Here is a 19,018-nt window from a genome sequence, read left to right as displayed (position 1 = left end):
CCTGTCAATGTCAATATTTGTTGATTTTTTATGATCTTTCATATGGAATACTCTCTCTCTCTCTCTCTCTCTCTCTCTCTCTCTCTCTCTCTCTCTCTCTCTCTCTCTCTCTCTCTCTCTCTCTCTCTCTCTCTCTCTCTCTCTCTCTCTCTCTCTCTCTCTCTCTCTCTCTCTGAGTAGATAAGTGAAAAGTGTAAGAGGTAAAGTGATTAATTTTATTAAATTGAGTTAATAATTTTAATACACTCAAAACATCAATGTAAGTACAAAGGAACCAGAACATACAAGCCATTAGCATTGCTTGTACACCTGGACTTGGACTGGAAGAAGTAGTTTGAAATTCCACATGCACACAACAGTCATTATTACACTTCACGTGGCTTAGAATTTTTTTATTTTTTATTTGTTACAAAAGTTATAATTACAGAATAACTAATATTAAAGCAAAGGCAATGAGGACAGCGTAAAAGAAGAGGTTCTTGTACAGTGGACCCCCTCTTATTCACGGTTCGGCATTCGTCAATTCATTTATTAGCAGATTTTTCTGTGGTATATATTTTTCAATAAATCGCGGGAAATCCAATAAAGTGCGGATTTTTTCGTCAAGAAATATTCGCTAATTACTATATTTTCATGTTATTTTTATGACTAAATACATTTTTTATATTTAAAAAATTATTTACTAATTTTCAAATGTTAATGTAAGTATAGCAAAATATCAATAATTTTTTTTTTTTTTTTTTTTTTTTTTCCAATGTATATTAAATATATACTGTAGGTACTGTACAGTACCTGTGAAATCCCTTGTTTCCCTTGTGGACTGTAAAAAGAAAATGGGAGAGCTTCAATACTGTATGAGAGAAAATGGATGTACCTAAATATATGGGGCTAATGAGTAGCTTGCACCCTTAGCTGCAAGCCATATATTTTTAAGGGTAATGTTGTAAGATGACTTTGAAATTATTGTTATTAAAGATTTTAGGATGATAGTTCAAGGTATATTTGGTGTTTTAACTATTTCAGTAGTTAAAACAACAAATATACCGTAAATTATCATCCTAAAACACTTGTTATCATTTCAAAGTCATCTTATAACATTACTCTTAAAAATATATGGCTTACAGCATAGAAAAAAGACTGGCTTTAGGGAGGAGAGACAGAACAAGATGTCCTTACTCAAAGGCAGTAGAAGAATTACTGAGGCATCACGAGATCAAGCTTGGGCTGGTGGTATCACCCACCTCGTTTGTGACTCATGCCAGAGGCCACCAGTTCCTTGTGTATACAATTGTATTGTTTTATTTTTCCCAGTTCCCAGCTGGCGCCAGAAGATTATCCTAATGTTAAGACTGCAGGGTTGTACAGTACCTATATATTTAATATGCATTAAAAAAAAAAAAAGATTTTATTGATATATTGTTGTATTTACAATAATAGTATTTGAAAATTAGTAAATAAATTTTTTTTTTTGTAAAAAATATATTTAGTCATGGAAATAGGCAGTTATAAGTGTTTTTGGAGGGGGGGGGTGTTCCAATATATTGCTGATTTTCAGCATTCGCGGGTGGTTGTGGCACCTAACCCCCGTGAATATGGGCAGTCCACTGTACAGGTATATGTAATTTTTATACCAATCTTTATTGTTTCCAGTGACAAACATTCGGATTTGACCTTTGTGCAAGACCTGTGGGAGTATGGATGTTTAACTCTTTGGTCAGATTAACCCTTAATGGATGGATCCCCTCAATAGAAGATCTAAAACAGGGTTTGGGTGGGATGGATCCCTTCTGAGGAGTATTAATAGTACACACCATACAGTTTGGCTGTATTGAGCGGGAAAGGCTTTCCAATACTTCAATGGCCCACAAATGATTTATGGCAACTAAAGAATTCAGCTCAGCTCAGTCGTGGGTGTCTCATGGAATTTAGTATTGTTCTTTCCTTGAGGGGGGGAATGTCTTGCTCCTCTCTCTCTCCCATGACGTCTTTTTACTTATTTGCTCATAATTATACCCAGGGATTGCTGTTGGTTTTAGTTCTTATCTTTTATGATATGATGTCAGTTATAATTGTAATTTTGCAAAGAAATATTTGAAAAAACATGTATAAACCCAAAAAAGTTACTGCATTTCCTGATTTCAGTAAATTTACGTAAATATTTTACAACAAATATGCTCAGAATTTGTTACTGATGTTATTTCTTATCTGTTATGATATTGTGTGAGTGGTAATTATATTTTTACAAAAAATAAAATAAATTATTAGAAAAAACATATGTAACTTGGTAAAATTTATGGGTGTTTTGTAAAAGAGGCCCCACATGTTTGTAAATAGTAACTTTCAGCTAGCCGTGGAAGGTAGGGAAAATTTTGTAGAATTTTTTTTCTTACACCATGTGCATTTGCATATCTTCCTTTTTCTATTGATGTGTTTTTTTCATAAATTGGCCAACCTTAAAGTTTGCCCAGTCTGGGGGTGTGCATGATATATAATTAGCCCGTCCCTTAAAGGTTAAACTGCCATGTATATAACTTCTCTCTCGAGAAATTTTCAAGGTCTGGTTTTGGCTTTGACTTTATGAGATGTGTGTATTCACAGCATATGAAGATAAGTTTACTGAGTTATGTAATTTTTTATGGGAGTTTGAAAGGTTTTTGTAAGGAGATAATTCAAAAGTTATGCAATATATTAATATATTTTCATCTTTTCAGTAAAAGGAGAAAAACTGAGAAAGGAGGAAAAGGTCTTAGACATTTTTCTATGAAGGTTTGTGAAAAAGTAAAGGCCAAAGGAACGACAACATATAACGAAGTTGCAGATGAGTTAGTGTCAGAGTTTACTGATCCTACGAGATGTGCTTCACCTTCTGATGGTGCCAATGTAAGTGTTTGACAAGCTTTGAATGTTATTTTTTGCAGGAGATTTATAAGATAATTAAATATTAGCTTCATTGCCACTCAAGTTGAATGACTTGGATGGTCTTTGTGAAATTCTGCCACATGTCTCCCTTGTGCTTTATCTTTGACAAGTCTCCACTCTTCTGTCTCGTAATTCTTATCCAAGTAGGTATGGGTCTTCCAACGCTTCTTGTGCCGAAAGGAGCCCATTTGACACTCGTTTACTATTTCACCAAGGGTTGTGTGAAGCACATGTTCAAGACATCTCCATATCCCATTCACCATTGTCTCATCTACATACGAAACGTGTGTAATTTCCCTTATGGTATCATTCTAATTATCCTGTCTTCAGACTCTTGAAATCCTTCTTAAAGCTTTACTTTCAGAGTGACAGAATCTTTTGTAGTTTCATTCATACCAAGATTCATGGCCAGAGGGTAATACAGATTTTACTAGACTAATGTATCATCATACGTTTGTATGCAATTTCAGTCTTTGATTTCCATATCTTACACAAAATGACCATTGTTTGATTGGCCTATTTTAGTTTCGCTAAATTCCAACTCAAGTGAATCTGTACTGGATATCTGTGTTCCTAAATATTTGAAAGACATAGCCACGTTAATCGTTTCTCCACTAAGTATTTCATCCCATTGTGCTTAATCTCATTATTTCTGGTTTTATTTGTGTCTCATCTCTCAAGATATATTGATGCATTCTATTAAGCAAGCTTTGTAAATCATGTGTTTTCTGGAGTAAAACAGCATTGACTGCATATACTAAATCTGTCAGTTTTATATTGTTACACCTTCCTCTTCAGTTATATCTGTGAGAAGGGAAAACAGCAAAGTCAATGTAACATTCCCTTGTAACACCTGAATATTTACTGCAGATAAGCTTGGTAAGACCCTGTCACCATTAACTTTGCATCCACTTTGTTCATTGATTTTAGTTAGCTTTACTGTACATATTTCACTGGAGTGCTAAAGTGACGGAATAACTTTAATATTGTTTTGTTGATTGCTTTTTGTAATCAACAGAAGCCATTAGAGTGTTGTTTTTCAATTCCTTAGACTGCTGCATAGTGTCTTGACAATTATTTGATCTGTACAGCTCCTCCTTCCAGAACCAGCTTGTTCTTTACTAAGCATTTTATCAGTTCCTTTCTCCACCTTAGTGAGTGTAAGCATACTGAATGTTTCCATTATAACTCCTGGGAAGTTCAGTGTCCTTATATTTACCACATTGTCAGGTTACCTTTCATTGACACCATGACTATGGTTTCCAGTTGCCAATCATCTGACTATTTATTCATTCCATATTCTGCAAATAATTAATTAAAAAATATAAAATGTGAATATCAATTAATATATACAAATATGCATACATGCACCACATGGTTGCACAGTTATTTATTAAAGGTAATCATGATAAAATTATAAATTGCAGCTATTTATGTGATTAATTCATGTTTACTGTGAATAAAGTGGTCGCAGACTTATCAACCTTAAGTTCCTTGTGAAAGTTGCATTTATTAATGAACATGACTTTTATTCAGATTTATTCACAGGCGTTTTTAAAAAACCTTGTGGGCATTCTGCACAAACCTTTGCATATCTACAGAAATGTGATGCTATAACTCCAAAAGTTGTAACTTGTATATTTAGGCAAAGGAGTGGAAGTCGTAGTATTTCAAAGTTAAAATCTCACTCTATTGGAAATCTTGGTTCATGATGGTGAGGTAATTAGAAATTTGCATTGTATTCTAGAACATAATTATGTAATAGGGCTGAAAAGATTGGTGAAATGTTTTTTGTAACCATATTTAACTGCCAATAAAAAAATAACATTTGCATATCTACATGCTTTTTAGTATTTTTTTAACATGTATTTGCAGTATGACCAAAAGAACATAAGACGGCGAGTTTATGATGCACTGAATGTTTTGATGGCCATGAACATCATTAGCAAAGAGAAGAAAGAAATCAGATGGCTTGGACTACCAACCAATTCTGCCCAGGAATGTCGTAAATTAGAACAGGAAAAACATAAAAGAGTGGAACGGATTAAGCTTAAAACACAACAGTTGCAAGATCTCATATTACAAGTAAGTTCTGTGAATCTTTTCATTCTTAGTTTGAAACACATTTTCATACTAAGAAAGTCAAATGTGTTCCACAACAGTCATTACTTGCAAAGTAGGAAATATTCATTACAAATAGAGCAAACATTAATTATGGAAAATTGATAAAGTTTTTTTATAGTAAAAGTTTTCAAAATACCAATTCAGCATATAACAGCCTTACAGTGCATAATCTTTCATATTTATTGCCAAAACTTGACTAAGGATGCTCAGTAGAGGTACCTCAGTTTTGAATGAGACTGACACTGGGTGTGACCGGGTTATCCATATTCACAGAAATACGGCAGTGCATGACTAATACTGTATTAGGTTTTGTATTGAAAAATCTTCTTGGTGTGATACCATGGCTGTTCATAAGCACATGTAATTTCTGATCAAGTGAAGGTTTTTAACATTTTTTTGACAGCAAATCGCATTTAAAAACCTGGTGGAGCGTAATAGGGCAGAAGAACGTGTAAATGGCTCTCCATCTCCCAATTCTGCTATTCAGTTGCCATTTATTATTGTGAATACAAGCAAGAAGACAGTGATTGATTGTGCAATTTCCAATGACAAGTAGGTATAATTTCCAGCAATAAGTAGATTATTTTCAAAGATGTAGCTTACGATGAGTTAGCTTCCATGTTTGGTTTTTTTTAATTTATTGTAGGGTCAGAAACATAAGTGCCTTTGAAGTGAGTACTGTGTTTGAAAATATGGGAGTAAGAGGTATTTTAAGACAATTTTCCTTAATTGGACATATAATTGCAACTTCATTGTCATGGCTACTCGTATACTAAAAAAATAAAGTACCATACAGTAATTAAATGGTATCTTCAGTAAAAACTCCATGTGAAATCCGTAAAAGAAAATATATAAAGAATTAGTTTTATTACACACTATTTATATACTGTAATTTATTTATAAACAGCAAACAGAAATTATAAAAAATATTTAATTTGGATAAAAATTATTTACATCTTAAATATCTTTAAGATGATACATCTTCGATCACAGACACTTCGTACAACCATGTTTCAGTTTGTTACTGTCATAATTGTTTTCCACAAAGCCTTTCATTTATTAAAGATGGTGGGTTTTAGAGATGGTAACTGAGAGGAACAGGTATATAATATTTGATCTGGTTATAGTAGTTCTGCATAGGTTGCTTTATCAGTATTCAACTTGCTGAGAGGTCTTGTATTAACCAGTTTCTGAAAAAGTTGGATAAAAGTAGAATTGTGGTCATATGGGCAAAATTTACATGGAATTTTTTTGTTAAGTAGGAAGAAGAGCCTGATAATTAGTGACTTAAGGGAATATATTTGTACATTGTGTTTACTGAAATTTGCATTTTAAATCATGATGAACTTTTGACACATTAGCCATGTTATAGAAAAATAGTTTTGGTTGTACAAATGTATTTTTGCTGTACATCTGCATTTTTGTTGTATTTTCAGAACGGAGTATCTTTTCAACTTTGACGATACTTTTGAAATCCACGATGATATAGAGGTATTAAAACGAATGGGAATGGCTTTAGGTATGTTTATATTTCTATAATTGATTTTTATATTTTAAAGTATTTGGGTTAAAATATACTAAAAATTGTTCCTCATAGCCTGTACATGGTGAAAGTTTAGTACAGTATTGAATTTGCATGAAATTTTTTTCATTTTAAATATATATTAGCATACTGTAGGAGATTGTAATTCAGTCTATTTTGAAGCCATTCATATATTTTCCAGGATTAGAGCGCGCTCAGTGTACCCAGTCCGATCTTGAAAGAGCTAAGTCGATGGTGCCAAAGGCATTAGAAGGTTATGTAGTAGGTGAGATCATTCTTGATTTGTTTCTCCATTAAGAGATTTTTAGCTCAGGTAATTGGTTAAGCTAGACTAAGGAAAGTCATCAGTATTATCTTTGACTATTTGTTTATTGGTTGTATAGTTTTTGAAAAATGATTACTAGTCAATCTCTATGCATTAAAGTAATCCAGAGTCTTAGTATTTTCTAACTTTATTGTTTAAAAAAATGTTGCAACCTTTTTCTGCTCATATTCAGCTAAACAAGTAAGATGCTATCCAGTCTTTCTCACTCAGTTTATTAAGATCTTTTATAACCTGTCCCATATGTCACCCTGCAAATTTTTTTTTTTTTTATGTATGACTTTTTCCCAGCAGTCTCCACTAACCACTGTCTTGATGCCCGAGTTTTACTTTATTTTTCAGTTTCCACATTTTTATCTTTTTTACTGTCACTTGTTTTTTCATTCTTGTTTTAATGCTGTATTAAACAAGGTTTACTCAGTATAAGTGTAATCCATTTGTTTTTTATGCTGAATGTATTTTTCATCATAAAATTAAAGTTTCAGCTTTCCTCTGTTGTATGTTATCAGGTTCCCTTAGTCTCTTAAACATTGGGTGAAGTCTAAACTGTGTGTTAAGCAACTTTAGATCCTGGCTTTGGCAAAATTCGAATACTGCTTCTCCCCTCGGATTTCTTTCTCATAATTATATCTATTCACAATGTTCTCAAAACAGCTATTTTCATTTAAGTCTTCTCATCAATATTCCATGTGGCTGGTGCTTTGGTCACTGCATCAGATAGATTTTACCAAAATTCTTGCTTTTCTTCAATTCTCCCTGATAGTGGTGAATAAATGGAACTTCCATGTCATCTTTGAGTGTGGTGACATGCATTGCCTTCTCTTCTATCTTAATCCTCATTATTCTATAGTTTATTCACACCACTTGTATCACATCTGCAGCCATTTCCTTTTTACCAGTAGGCATACTCCATTTTTTCATCACCATTACTCTAGAATCGAATGATGGATGCCTTGCAATGGTCTTTGTAAATGGAAAAGTTTTGGAGCGCTGAATCTGATCAAAATAAATTAATTGATCAAAACCATTATTGGATTATCTTCAAAACAAGATCACTTTGTTGAAGTACAGATATTTTATCCTCCTCTATGTATGGTGACAGTTGTCTGACCCATATAAAAGTAGTCCTTTGCACACAAACAAGTTAATTCTGAGATCTCATTTGTAAGTTGAAGAAGTTATTATTCACATCCAGCATTATAGTTAGCCTATGGCATATACCACTGTGTGGTAATAAAGCTTTATATCAAGACAGTTTGGTCTTTGTACATGAAATAAAATTTATAGTAAAAAACATGTTTTCATGAAAAAGTGACAATGAAATATTTTTCATAGCTAACAAACCTGCGCTCTTAACATTTACTGCCCACCACTAGCCACCCGTCTTTCAGTTAACCATGGGCTGGAACAAAACTAAGACGTCACGGGGTTGAAATAAGGTCGCTCCCCACTTCCCATCTCATCGTGACAGATGCCAGATGCCACCAATTCCTTGCATAAACAATTCTTGTTTTTTACTGGTTTCCAGCTGGCGCCAGAAGATTTATCCTAATGTTAAGACCGGAGGTTTGTTAGCTGTGAAAAATACAAATTAATTTAAAATTTGTCGTATTGAAGTTCATGTACACCACCACATATTGGGATACAGAATTTTGTGTCTGAAAGTTTGTGTATAGAGGATTTCTTGTATATATAATGAACAACCCAAATGGCTTATTTTATGCAGAGATACAGGTCAACATTACAGGTATTGTCACACAAGCATATTTTCTGGCATTCTTTAGCTTCTTGCCTTTTGAGTTAGTGCAAAGAAGCCAGTACTGGTGGAAAAACTGAAGTTGCTCTTGTTCATCATCTTCTCGTCTAAGATTGGTATCTTTGTTGCAGAAGAATTGAGGACAGAATATTTGTATCATTAATTTTACAAAGTAGCATTATGCTACATATGTTCTGTGAATTAATTAGCATGTATGATTTTCAGTTTTAGAAATAGGCTAGGCTTATGACAAGGGGTTGGTGTGCTCTAACCATATCTACCCGAATTCTAGTAATTGCTACTGGTGTCATGGTAGCTCAAGATATCAAATAAAAGGTCCATGTGACAACACCTTATGAGAGTGTCACACTAGAAAGCTTTCCAGCATCTTGCTGTGAAACTTTTGACCAAGTAACCAATAAAAGATTGATTTATTTGTGTGAATCAGCTCTGCATATTAGAATAAATGGTGACAGACATTAAGTTATCTAAGTTTTTTAATGCATCACCTCTGTAACAAACATACAGCTTTGATTGTTCACAAATATGAACAAGGATACTTGCTACGTAGTACTGTACTATACAGTGTTTGGATAAAATGCTGAAATATACTAGAAAACATGTGTACACCATCTGAACAGTTAACCCTTAAACGCCTACTGGATGTATCATACGTCGACTAAAATTGTCTGTTGGGTGCCAAGTGGACGTACCGTACGTCGACTACAAAAAATTTCAACCTGCGGTCAACTTTGACTCGACCGAAATGGTCGAAAAACGCAATTTTAAGCTAAAACTCTTACATTCTAGTAATATTCAATCATGTACCTTCATTTTGCAACAAATTGGAAGTCTAGCACAATATTTCGATTTATGGTGAATTTTTGAAAAAACTTTTTTCTTACGCCCGCATGTGTAACTCGGCCGAAAAATTTCAGAAATTCTTTTCGTCATTTTGTCGTAATTTTTGCACTGTTCTATATTAGCCGTTACATAAAGTTTTATATATGAAAATGTGTGCAATTTCATGTACAATACAACAGAAAATAACTCGTGGTTGTAGCTTTTATCAGTTTTGAAATATTTTCATATAAATCACGATAACTGCCAAAATTTCAACCTTCGGTCAACTTTGACTCGACCGAAATGGTAAAAAAACGCAATTGTAAGCTAAAACTCTTACATTCTAGTAATATTCAATCATTAACCTTCATTTTGCAACCAATTGGAAGACTCTAGCACAATATTTCGATTTATGGTGAATTTTTGAAAAAAACTTTTTCCTTACGTCCGCGCCAGAAATTTTCGTCACGTTGTCATAATGTTTGCACTGTTTTATATTAGTCGTTACATAAAGTTTTATATATGGAAATGTGAGCAATTTCATGTAGAATACAATAGAAAATAACTCATGGTTGTAGCTTTTATCAGTTTTGAAATATTTTCATATAAATCACGATAAATAGAAAAAAATTCGACTTTCGGTCAACTTTAACGCGACGAAATGGTCGAAAAACTGCAATTGTAAGCTAAAACACTTACAGTCTAGTAATATTCAATCAATTAGCTTCATTTTTCAACAAACGGGAAGTCTCTAGCACAATATTTCGATTTATGGTGAATTTTTGAAAAAAAACATTTTTTACGTCCGCTACGTTTAATTCATGCATCATTTTGTGATAATATTTTCTCTGTGTTGCTTTGATCGTTTTACAATTTGTTATATACCAAAATCATTGCAATTTAGTGTACAATACAACTAAAAAAATTAACTCATTAGCTTTAACCGTTGTGCTTACAGCGTGATTTGTATACAATTTTATAAGTTTTTTTTTTTTCGCTGTCATATATTCCAATATTTATATATGATAATGATATTTTTTTTCATTTCTGATGGTTGCATACTAAACTTCAGGCAATGACAAAAAAAAAAAGGAGCCAAAAATGAACTCAATCTTAAAAACTAAGCGTGCTGTGATTTTTTGAAAAAACTTTTTTTTCCGCTTCGGCGCTAACTCACCGAACGCCGCCGGCATACGGGTGACGTTTTTGTAAATAGAGGCTCGGCGTTTAAGGGTTAATCAACTCATCACAAATGCCAAGTTTAGAAGATGGATATGTTAAGGAAATTTTGTTAGAATCTTCAGCAATTTTTACTTGCCCAATTTTCAAAAATGTTTAAAGGAATAACTTGGAACCATTCGTCTCCAGTTACAGAATTGTATAGAGGTTTTTTTTTTTTGTGATCATCCCATGTTGACCAGTAGCTACCTGATGTCCTTGCACTTGATTCTGTCAGTTTTTCCTTTTACAATGCATACAGGGGTAAATTGTTTATTGAATGTTCAACACAAGGGAAATTTACATAAGCAAGAATTGGTCAGCAAGACTGCTGAATGAGGTACTTTTTTATCCAAGATAAATACCGTATAATGTAAAAGTTTCAAATTGTCATATTTAAAGTACCCATTGTTATTTTCAGATCTAGCTGAAGGGAACAATGAACCCAAACTAAATTTACGTGAGGACTATTGCATCCTTGGACTCGACAACTTGTCAGAAGAAGATCTAGAAATGGGCAGTATGATTCGAACCGGCAGTTCTGGTGGGACTAGTAGTGGATTGGGTATCATATCACGTCAGTCGTCTCTTATATCCCTCCAAAATGAGCACCGACCAGATTCTGTTTCTCCTTCATCATTTGGGGATGAAGATGATGAAGATATAATGGATGAATCGGATGTAGATATGAGTTAATTAAATATTTAGGATATAATTAGTATATTAAAAGAGAAATTTTTAAACTTTTAAGGCTGCAAGTTGGATTCAGGCAAAGGCCAGTGATGTGTATTTTGTATTGTATGCATTTGTATGTTGGCCCTAAAGAGAGAGAAGTTTTGCAAGCTAGTATACAGTGGATGAGAGAATGTGAGATTAATTGGATTGGATTGCTAATAATAACCAGAAAGCAGTGAAATATGGGCATAATGCATTAGTTGAAAAACTTAGGTATAGTAATTTGTGGAAGTGAAAGAAAAAAATCTGTATACGGGATGTGTTATTGGAGCCATTTTTATGGCACAAGGGTCTCAGCCTTGGGATTCAGTACAAAGTTAAGTACAATATGTACTACTGTATCTCTAGTGGCATAGGATCATACTACAACAAAACATGAAAGGAATATAACAAGTATTAACATAATTTTGACATTTTCCTTTATGAACATGATAGTAATTGTTCATTTGTTTCCGTCCTTATCTTGTTTTTTTATGGTATGATCCGTTAGTTTCCTGTGACTTTAGGACTGTTTATATGCAATATTTCCTCATACTCAACAGCCTACCCCTTTATAGCATGATGAGTGCTTCTGTCGTTATGACAAAAGAGGATGTTTGCTCTAGAAGACTAATACGATTATTAACTTCTCTCATCATCTAGTTGTGTACATTACATTAGGATCGCAAGAGACGCTTGACTTCTATCTTGAGCTCAATGTAATTTGGTACGAAGAAAATTGTTGCTATTTTTTAACTGTTGCTCAAAGTATATGGAGAATCGAGGTATAAATTAAAATTACTCCTTTTTTTTTTCATCTTTTATCATTATATGCTGTTTAATTGATACCCGAGTTACTTAGTTTTGAAATGTTTGGTTGAATTATTGGTACTGTACTTATATTAAATGGTATATAATGCATGAAGAGGGTCTATCAGTTTGTTTCATCTAATTATTTCACACTCCAGCAGTTTTGTAATATTTGTTTGCTAGTGCAGTTTTTCTTAGAGTATTAAGTTTGAATTTAGAGTTGAATCCAAAACACTTATGATTGATGAGAATTAGGTCATCTGTCAACTTACATTCTTAGGTTTTCAGATCTTCAGTTCTTACTACAAAGAAATTTAATTTTACCTTAATATATATGTCTATATGTTGATAATGTACCTGAAGTTATGACTAGTCCACCTTAAACTGGAATTTCGCTTACTTGTAAGTTGTGGATTATCATCGTTCAAATTGAAATTGAAATTAGAAAAAATTACAAATATTTTTTCTGTAGAGTTGGTTTGAATTTTCCATATATCAGTCAGTTGTTTTTGGACAATACTTGTGGAACCTACTAATTTACCTAGTTATTGTATCAGGTTATGAAGCTTAGGTACATACAAAAGTTCTTTGCATTGACTTCAAATCTGTATTTAAAATTTTGTTATAAACTCTTGACAATTTATCAAAAGTTCTTTGCATTGACTGCAAATCTGTATTTAAAATTTTGTTATAAACTCTTGACAATTTATCCTTGCATTATGCATGAAATGAAAGACTTCATTACTTTAATGACACATCTTGCACAAAGATGCATGATGAATGGAAGGGGTAAGGTGGTAACATGATCTTAAAAACCACTAATCTCCAGTATTGGAAATTATTACTTGTATCACTGGCTTTATTAACAACTTTTTCATTAGTTACAGTATATGGCTTAAATGAATTTCTTTACTGTACATGGAATGTGTTTTTAAGCTGTTTAATGCACTCTATCAAGATGGAAAGTCTCTTCAGGGAATGGAAAGTTGGAACACCCCATTTTCTTCAGCTATTACTCCAGGAAGAGTAACTGTGAAAATTTAGTGGTTGGAAAAGATCTAAGGCCAATCTCCAGGCTCTCGGGAGACTGAGAGGGCTGTGGCTTTTTATGAATAAAGGTGGAGGCATGTTAAATGGCACAACTTGCATGCACCTATTTAGTAATGCTCGATGGAATCATTTAATTCAGTATTTGGCAGCCTCCTTCCTTCATGCTTCTGCAAGATAACAAAGCAACAAAATTTGAGGGAATTACAGTTACTGATTGCTGTTACTTAGGAAGTACAGAGCAAGATTTTGATAAGTGGCAGGAACACAGTAGAAACTGTCTAACACCGTTGGGAAGGTGATACAATATTATGTTATTTTTATGCAATTTGTTTTTATGCTGAGGCCAGTTGGAGAGACATGCCAGTTGCATAATCTACCCCATACCTAATGTTGATAGTAAAAAAGTGAAGGGAAAAAGGCAAAATGATTCGAAAGAAAGTTCTATACCTGTTTCTCGAGGGATGGAAGTGGTACAGGCATATGTAGTAGGGAGGGGAACAAAGTACATCAGGGAAAGGAGCATGAATAAGACAAGTTTGGGTAGAATATTGTTAAATCCTTAATATTAAGCTGAGATAAAAAAAATTATGATGTCTAAAACACAATTTTACATGTCATTTAAATTGAACAGATTAGGTAACTGATAGGTCTATTTAAACTGCTTCATAATAACACTAATAGTGAAGTGGATAAAAGTAACAATTACAATGGTAGAAATTGCATCCTAGGTTTTTTTGTCAAATTCTGCAACAGTTTATTAGACAGCATGCAGCCATGCACGTTTAGTTAAAAAGGCAATAAGTGATAACCCTCTTTTGAGTAAAAAATCTGTTTAAAAAAGTCATTAACCCTTTTTGATTATAAACCATTTTCTGTGAACACTCAAAATCTAATGTTGAAAACGCATTTCTTAAATACAGTGTATATTTTAAGGACCTGTAGTTTTGGGTCACCCCAGTTTGAGCATGGTGGCAGATTAAAATAATTACAACAATAACGAGAATTTACTTAGTAAAATGTTGTAGCGGGTTTTTTTTATTATCAGGCATGTAAAGTTTAATATAAGGTAATACCTGGCTTTGAATTTTTTTTTTTTTTTTTTTTTTTTTTTTTCAAAATAAGTTATGGAAACTTACTGTGTCCTAGAAGGCCAAAGTTTACGTTTTTCATCGCCCTATCTTTACCTCAGAGAAAGGTTATCTCTGCTAGACAGTAATCAGAACTCGTATATGACATTGATTGAAGTGCTTAAATTATTCTTAATTAAAAGTGTAAGTAAACCATAGAATTGAAAAACTATATCTAGCCACAGAGATCCATTCCCATATCTGTAGATCAATATTTTGGTTTTTTTGCTATTCTCAATTACGGTATGCCAAATGGGTTTATCAGTAAATCTTGCATAAGCAAGAATTTAATCGTACTGGAAATTTTGTAATACAGTATGTTGGTTTTTTATGATAGTTTTGTTGGAAGTTCACATTTGACTTTGTACTTGGCGACAAGGTGCACCAAATTTTCATCTCTTGAAGATTAACTTTTTTTTTTTTCTGTGTAATAACTGTAGTATGTGGGTTGTAATCCTTATTTTACTGTATTTTTATTTTGTTTCATATGGAATGTGATGTTCATGCCGTTTTAACTAAATGAGCGGGGCAATGAAATTTTATTTTGTATTTCTAGTGTCTTATTTTGGCATTTAGTTTTCCATTATAGGCAGTCCCCAGTTATCGGCTTGGGTTCCGTTCCCGGTAGCGTGACGATAACCGAAAATTGGCGATAATAGCACTGATCCCTGGTTATTAGTGCCAAAAATCCAGTTATCTTTGCTAGACAAGCACCGTAAAACCGGGTCGCCGATAACCGGCAACTGCCTATATATGAGATATATATAAAATGAAAGCTGTGGAAGCTACATCCTGTATTGTGAAAATTTTAAAATACTGCACTAGCAGTAGCCCCATCCATTTGCATGACTACTTTTAGCCAAGAGAATTTCTGGCCCAACGTAATTGAGTAGTTTATACCGTGTGTGTTACTTTGTAAACTGTACAGGTTTTTCAGTTTGTTAATATGTGAGTTCCAGGAAAGCTTAATTTATATTGAAATCAGTGAACAAGAAAAAAGTTTTTAAAAGAAATGAACTGAGGAAATGAAAGTACAGTCAACCCCTGGTATTGGGGGGGGGGGGGGGTTAGGGACCACAACCGCCCGCAAATAGCTGAAATCCGTGAATACTTGAGACCCCCCTCTAAAAATGCATATAACTGCCTATTTTAATTGTTCAAACACCAAATATACCCTAAACTACCATCTTAAAACACTAATGTCATTTCAAAGTCATCTTACAACATTACCCTTAAAAATATATGGCTTACAGCTAAGCTTGAACACTCCTACAACTGTTACTCTTACCAAGGCGAAAACTAATCAAGTTAACCCTATATTCAGGCGCACATTTTTTTTTTTTTTTTTTTTTTTTTTTCATACAGAATACAAGCCTACTTTTTTCTTTTACCGTATACAGTAGATAGGGGTAGCATGGTACATTCTCAAGTACAGAGAACAGTTAAGTACTGTACCTAAATATTTAAATATATTGAAAAAATATACGAAATAATGAGAAGTTTAAGATTACGTAAATCATACAGGTACTCATCAGTGGTAAATGTTGATTGAAGATGGTGATAAATAAGCCATGCAGTCTAATAAATGACCATGAAGATATGACTGCACAGCAAAGCAGAGTTACATCTCTCTGGGTGCCTCTTCCCCTTCATCAGGTGCTTCATCCGCCAATTGCACTGCTTCAGGGGCTTCAGGAGGCTTTGGAGGGCCCTTCTTTATGGGCTTCAGAAAATGGTGATAGGCAGCTGCTGTTGCTGTTTCTTCATGCTGGCGAGGAGGTTATTATAAGGGCCCCATTCAAGCATCAAGGGCATTTCCCCATGCAAAGAAACATTCTTTAGTTAGAACTGCTTCTGGAAAGGTGGAACCACCCCTTTCTTCTTGATGTACCAGACGGTACTCTAATTCACGCCATAATGGTGGGCTACTGTGGCAAAACTTTTCCCTTCCTTCATTTCCAGAAGTGCTAACTTCTCCTGGAGAGTCATGACATTCTTCTGATGCTTTAGGCTCTTTGCCAGAAGCCATAGGAGCAGGGCGTTTAGGAAGCATCTTAGGGCAAGAATAAAAAATTTACACATTAAAAAAAAGACACAAATGTATGCAAAGTACACAAATACGCAGTGCAGCACTCGAACAGCAGAGGTCTACGCGGTGAACTGGTAGAACTGGTAGAGATGTGGGCTCCCACAGCACATTTCCATTAGAGAGTCTTGTGGGGTGGAGCCAATCAGCTCTATGGAAAATGAATGGCGCTCTTGGATTGACTTTGCAAATGCCAGCCAATAGTGTCAAGTAGCATTGTGCCTAGGTATTTCAGCTTCCCAAGCTGCCTTTTCTTTCCTGCGAGCTTTGTGTTTGGAATTTGCACATCGTTTGGTGAATTTTTAAGAAAAATTTATTGATATTTTGCTGTTTACATTAATATTAATATTTGAAAATTAGTAAATAATTTTTTTATACAAAATGTATTTAGTCATGAAAATAAAATTAATATAATTAGTGAATATTTTAGATATGCTCCACGAAAAATCTGCGAATAGGCGGTGGTCAACTGTAATCAATATGCTATACTAGCCAAAGTCATGGTACTTCAGTGCATTTAGGCAGTTGAATGTGCACGGCACACCAACCCAAACAACCCCATCAACCTGAGTGTTGCCACTATATTTTTTGTTTTCAAAGTTTTGCTAATCAAAAAAAGGGAGTTACTTCAGTACTTGGGAATACGGTAATTTTTTTATTGGCGCCAAAATTGCCACTTTTGAAGTGCTGATAAAAACTAAAAATACAAAAACTTAACATGTTTGTAGGTAATCAACCCACAATATTTCACCATGCCCCTCATAATGCATTGTATAATGAACCAGACCATGAACTAAAGAACGTTTTGTGAATGCAGTTGGTGATTGATTTTGTGTTTTTGAGTTAGAGTTTAGTGCTTGCTTTGGAAAGACAACTAAGAAATCTTACACAAATGTCGATAACTGTTCAAGGTGCTACATTAAGTTTTAGATTTAATTAATGCCTAGTCCTTTGTGCCAACCCTAAGAAAATTTTATGTTCTTTGACTTGTTCCACCCTTCTGCTGAAAAAAGTTAATTTCAAGGAATGAGGCTAATTTTATTTTGTCAGCAGTTGAAGGTATATTTCTGCAACCAATGTTTGTAAGTATATAAGTTTCTTATTAATGGAAATTATTTTTGGTAAGACTCTAAACTATAGATTTTATTAGGAAATTGTATTAGTTAGCTGTCTAATTCATCCAAGTTACCTTATTATACAAGGAATTTTGATATAAGTGGGGATAGGACTTGTAGTAGTAGCCTCAAGATTTCTAGGGTATATGTTAAATCGTTACAAGCTTACTGTATATGTTAAACTGTTGAGTGAAAAAAGTCCATTTGATTTGGAGGACTTATTTACAACATTTAAAACATTTGAGCAGGCACTGTTATTTGACAAACTATTTTAGAAAGATACTAGTAGCTGTAAAGAATCACTTTGCTCAGGATGAATAATGAGATCTTGGTATTAATTTTGAAATCATTGTATACTGTTGTAAGTGGAATTGTCTGATATTTTCCCCCATACTGAAATATTTTGTAACTTGTATACCAGAAGAGAAAGTTGGAAAAAAAGTGTCCGGGAGGTTAATTTTTAATAGGCTAGCCACACATTGAGAATTATTTACAAGCTTTCAAAGATACAAACTACCATGTCCACGTGATATATGGGATGTAAACATTTTATTTATTGTATGTCATTGGTTGTCTTTCAAGGGAAGAGTAAAGATTTTTGTTTATTATCATGTACAAAGATCAAACTGTCTTTTTAGAAAGCTATGTGCCATAGGCAAACTACAATGCTGGACACCTAGGATAACTTTGTTCAACTTGCAAACCAGCTCTCAGAACAGAACTAGTTTGTATGTAGAGGACTACTGTATCAGAAAGGCTTTGAAGTTCTTCCCCCTCTTGAAGAGGAAAAGGCAGTTTATTAATTTCAAACAATTTTGCTAATTTACAACACTTGTGTGCATTTAGTGGAATTAATCTAAAATTGTGAGAAAAATATGGTATCAAAACATTTTGTATCAGTTATTACATACAAGCTCATGGTAGTTATATATTAAACTTAGGGTTGGTCTAAGGACAATGGGCTACAGTAAATATATATTGTAATGCAATAAAATTCCAAAATTTAGTGGATAGATACTGCATTTTAGAATTGCTAACATCCAAATGGAGAAATTCCAGAAAGGCAAGCTGAGATAGGTGTGGTAAATTTGGTACTTTTACTGAATGTTTATTAGTTGACTCTTCACAGATTACTTATTTAGGTCAGAGGTGTATTCAAATTATTTTTTCTTTATTTTTGTAACCGGTGAAAATTTTGTGGTTCAGAAAGTTTTCTGTTCACAGGCTAGATCCTTTATGGCTGGTTGGATTATAAAACTAGTTGTGGTATTTGTATGTTTATGGGTGAATATTATGTTACAACTTCATGTGAAAGATGTATTTGATTGAAGTTGCTTTAAATTGCTTTAATTAGTATAAAATTATTTGAATATAACAATTTTTAAGTAATA

At 33.6% G+C, this 19,018-nt stretch overlaps 1 protein-coding gene across 3 annotated transcripts in view; it reads left to right on the top strand.

Annotated features, from left to right (window-relative positions):
• Dp (transcription factor Dp) overlaps positions 1-12,720 on the top strand; it is a 29,587-nt gene extending 16,867 nt beyond the window's left edge. For all 3 annotated transcript variants that reach the window (XM_067093546.1, XM_067093545.1, XM_067093547.1), the window contains exons 6-11: positions 2,712-2,880; positions 4,795-5,004; positions 5,447-5,595; positions 6,480-6,562; positions 6,768-6,851; positions 11,147-12,720. In XM_067093546.1, coding sequence (XP_066949647.1) covers positions 2,712-2,880; positions 4,795-5,004; positions 5,447-5,595; positions 6,480-6,562; positions 6,768-6,851; positions 11,147-11,421 — 970 coding nt within the window. In that variant the 3' untranslated portion in view covers positions 11,422-12,720. The remainder of the gene's footprint in view (positions 1-2,711; positions 2,881-4,794; positions 5,005-5,446; positions 5,596-6,479; positions 6,563-6,767; positions 6,852-11,146) is intronic.
• The last annotated feature ends 6,298 nt before the right edge of the window (positions 12,721-19,018 follow it).

Source organism: Macrobrachium rosenbergii, chromosome 50, assembly GCF_040412425.1.
Source record: "Macrobrachium rosenbergii isolate ZJJX-2024 chromosome 50, ASM4041242v1, whole genome shotgun sequence".
Lineage (NCBI taxonomy): Eukaryota > Metazoa > Arthropoda > Malacostraca > Decapoda > Palaemonidae > Macrobrachium > Macrobrachium rosenbergii.
The sequence above is the reverse complement of the archived record's forward strand: the minus strand, read 5'-3'. Positions and strand labels throughout refer to the sequence as shown.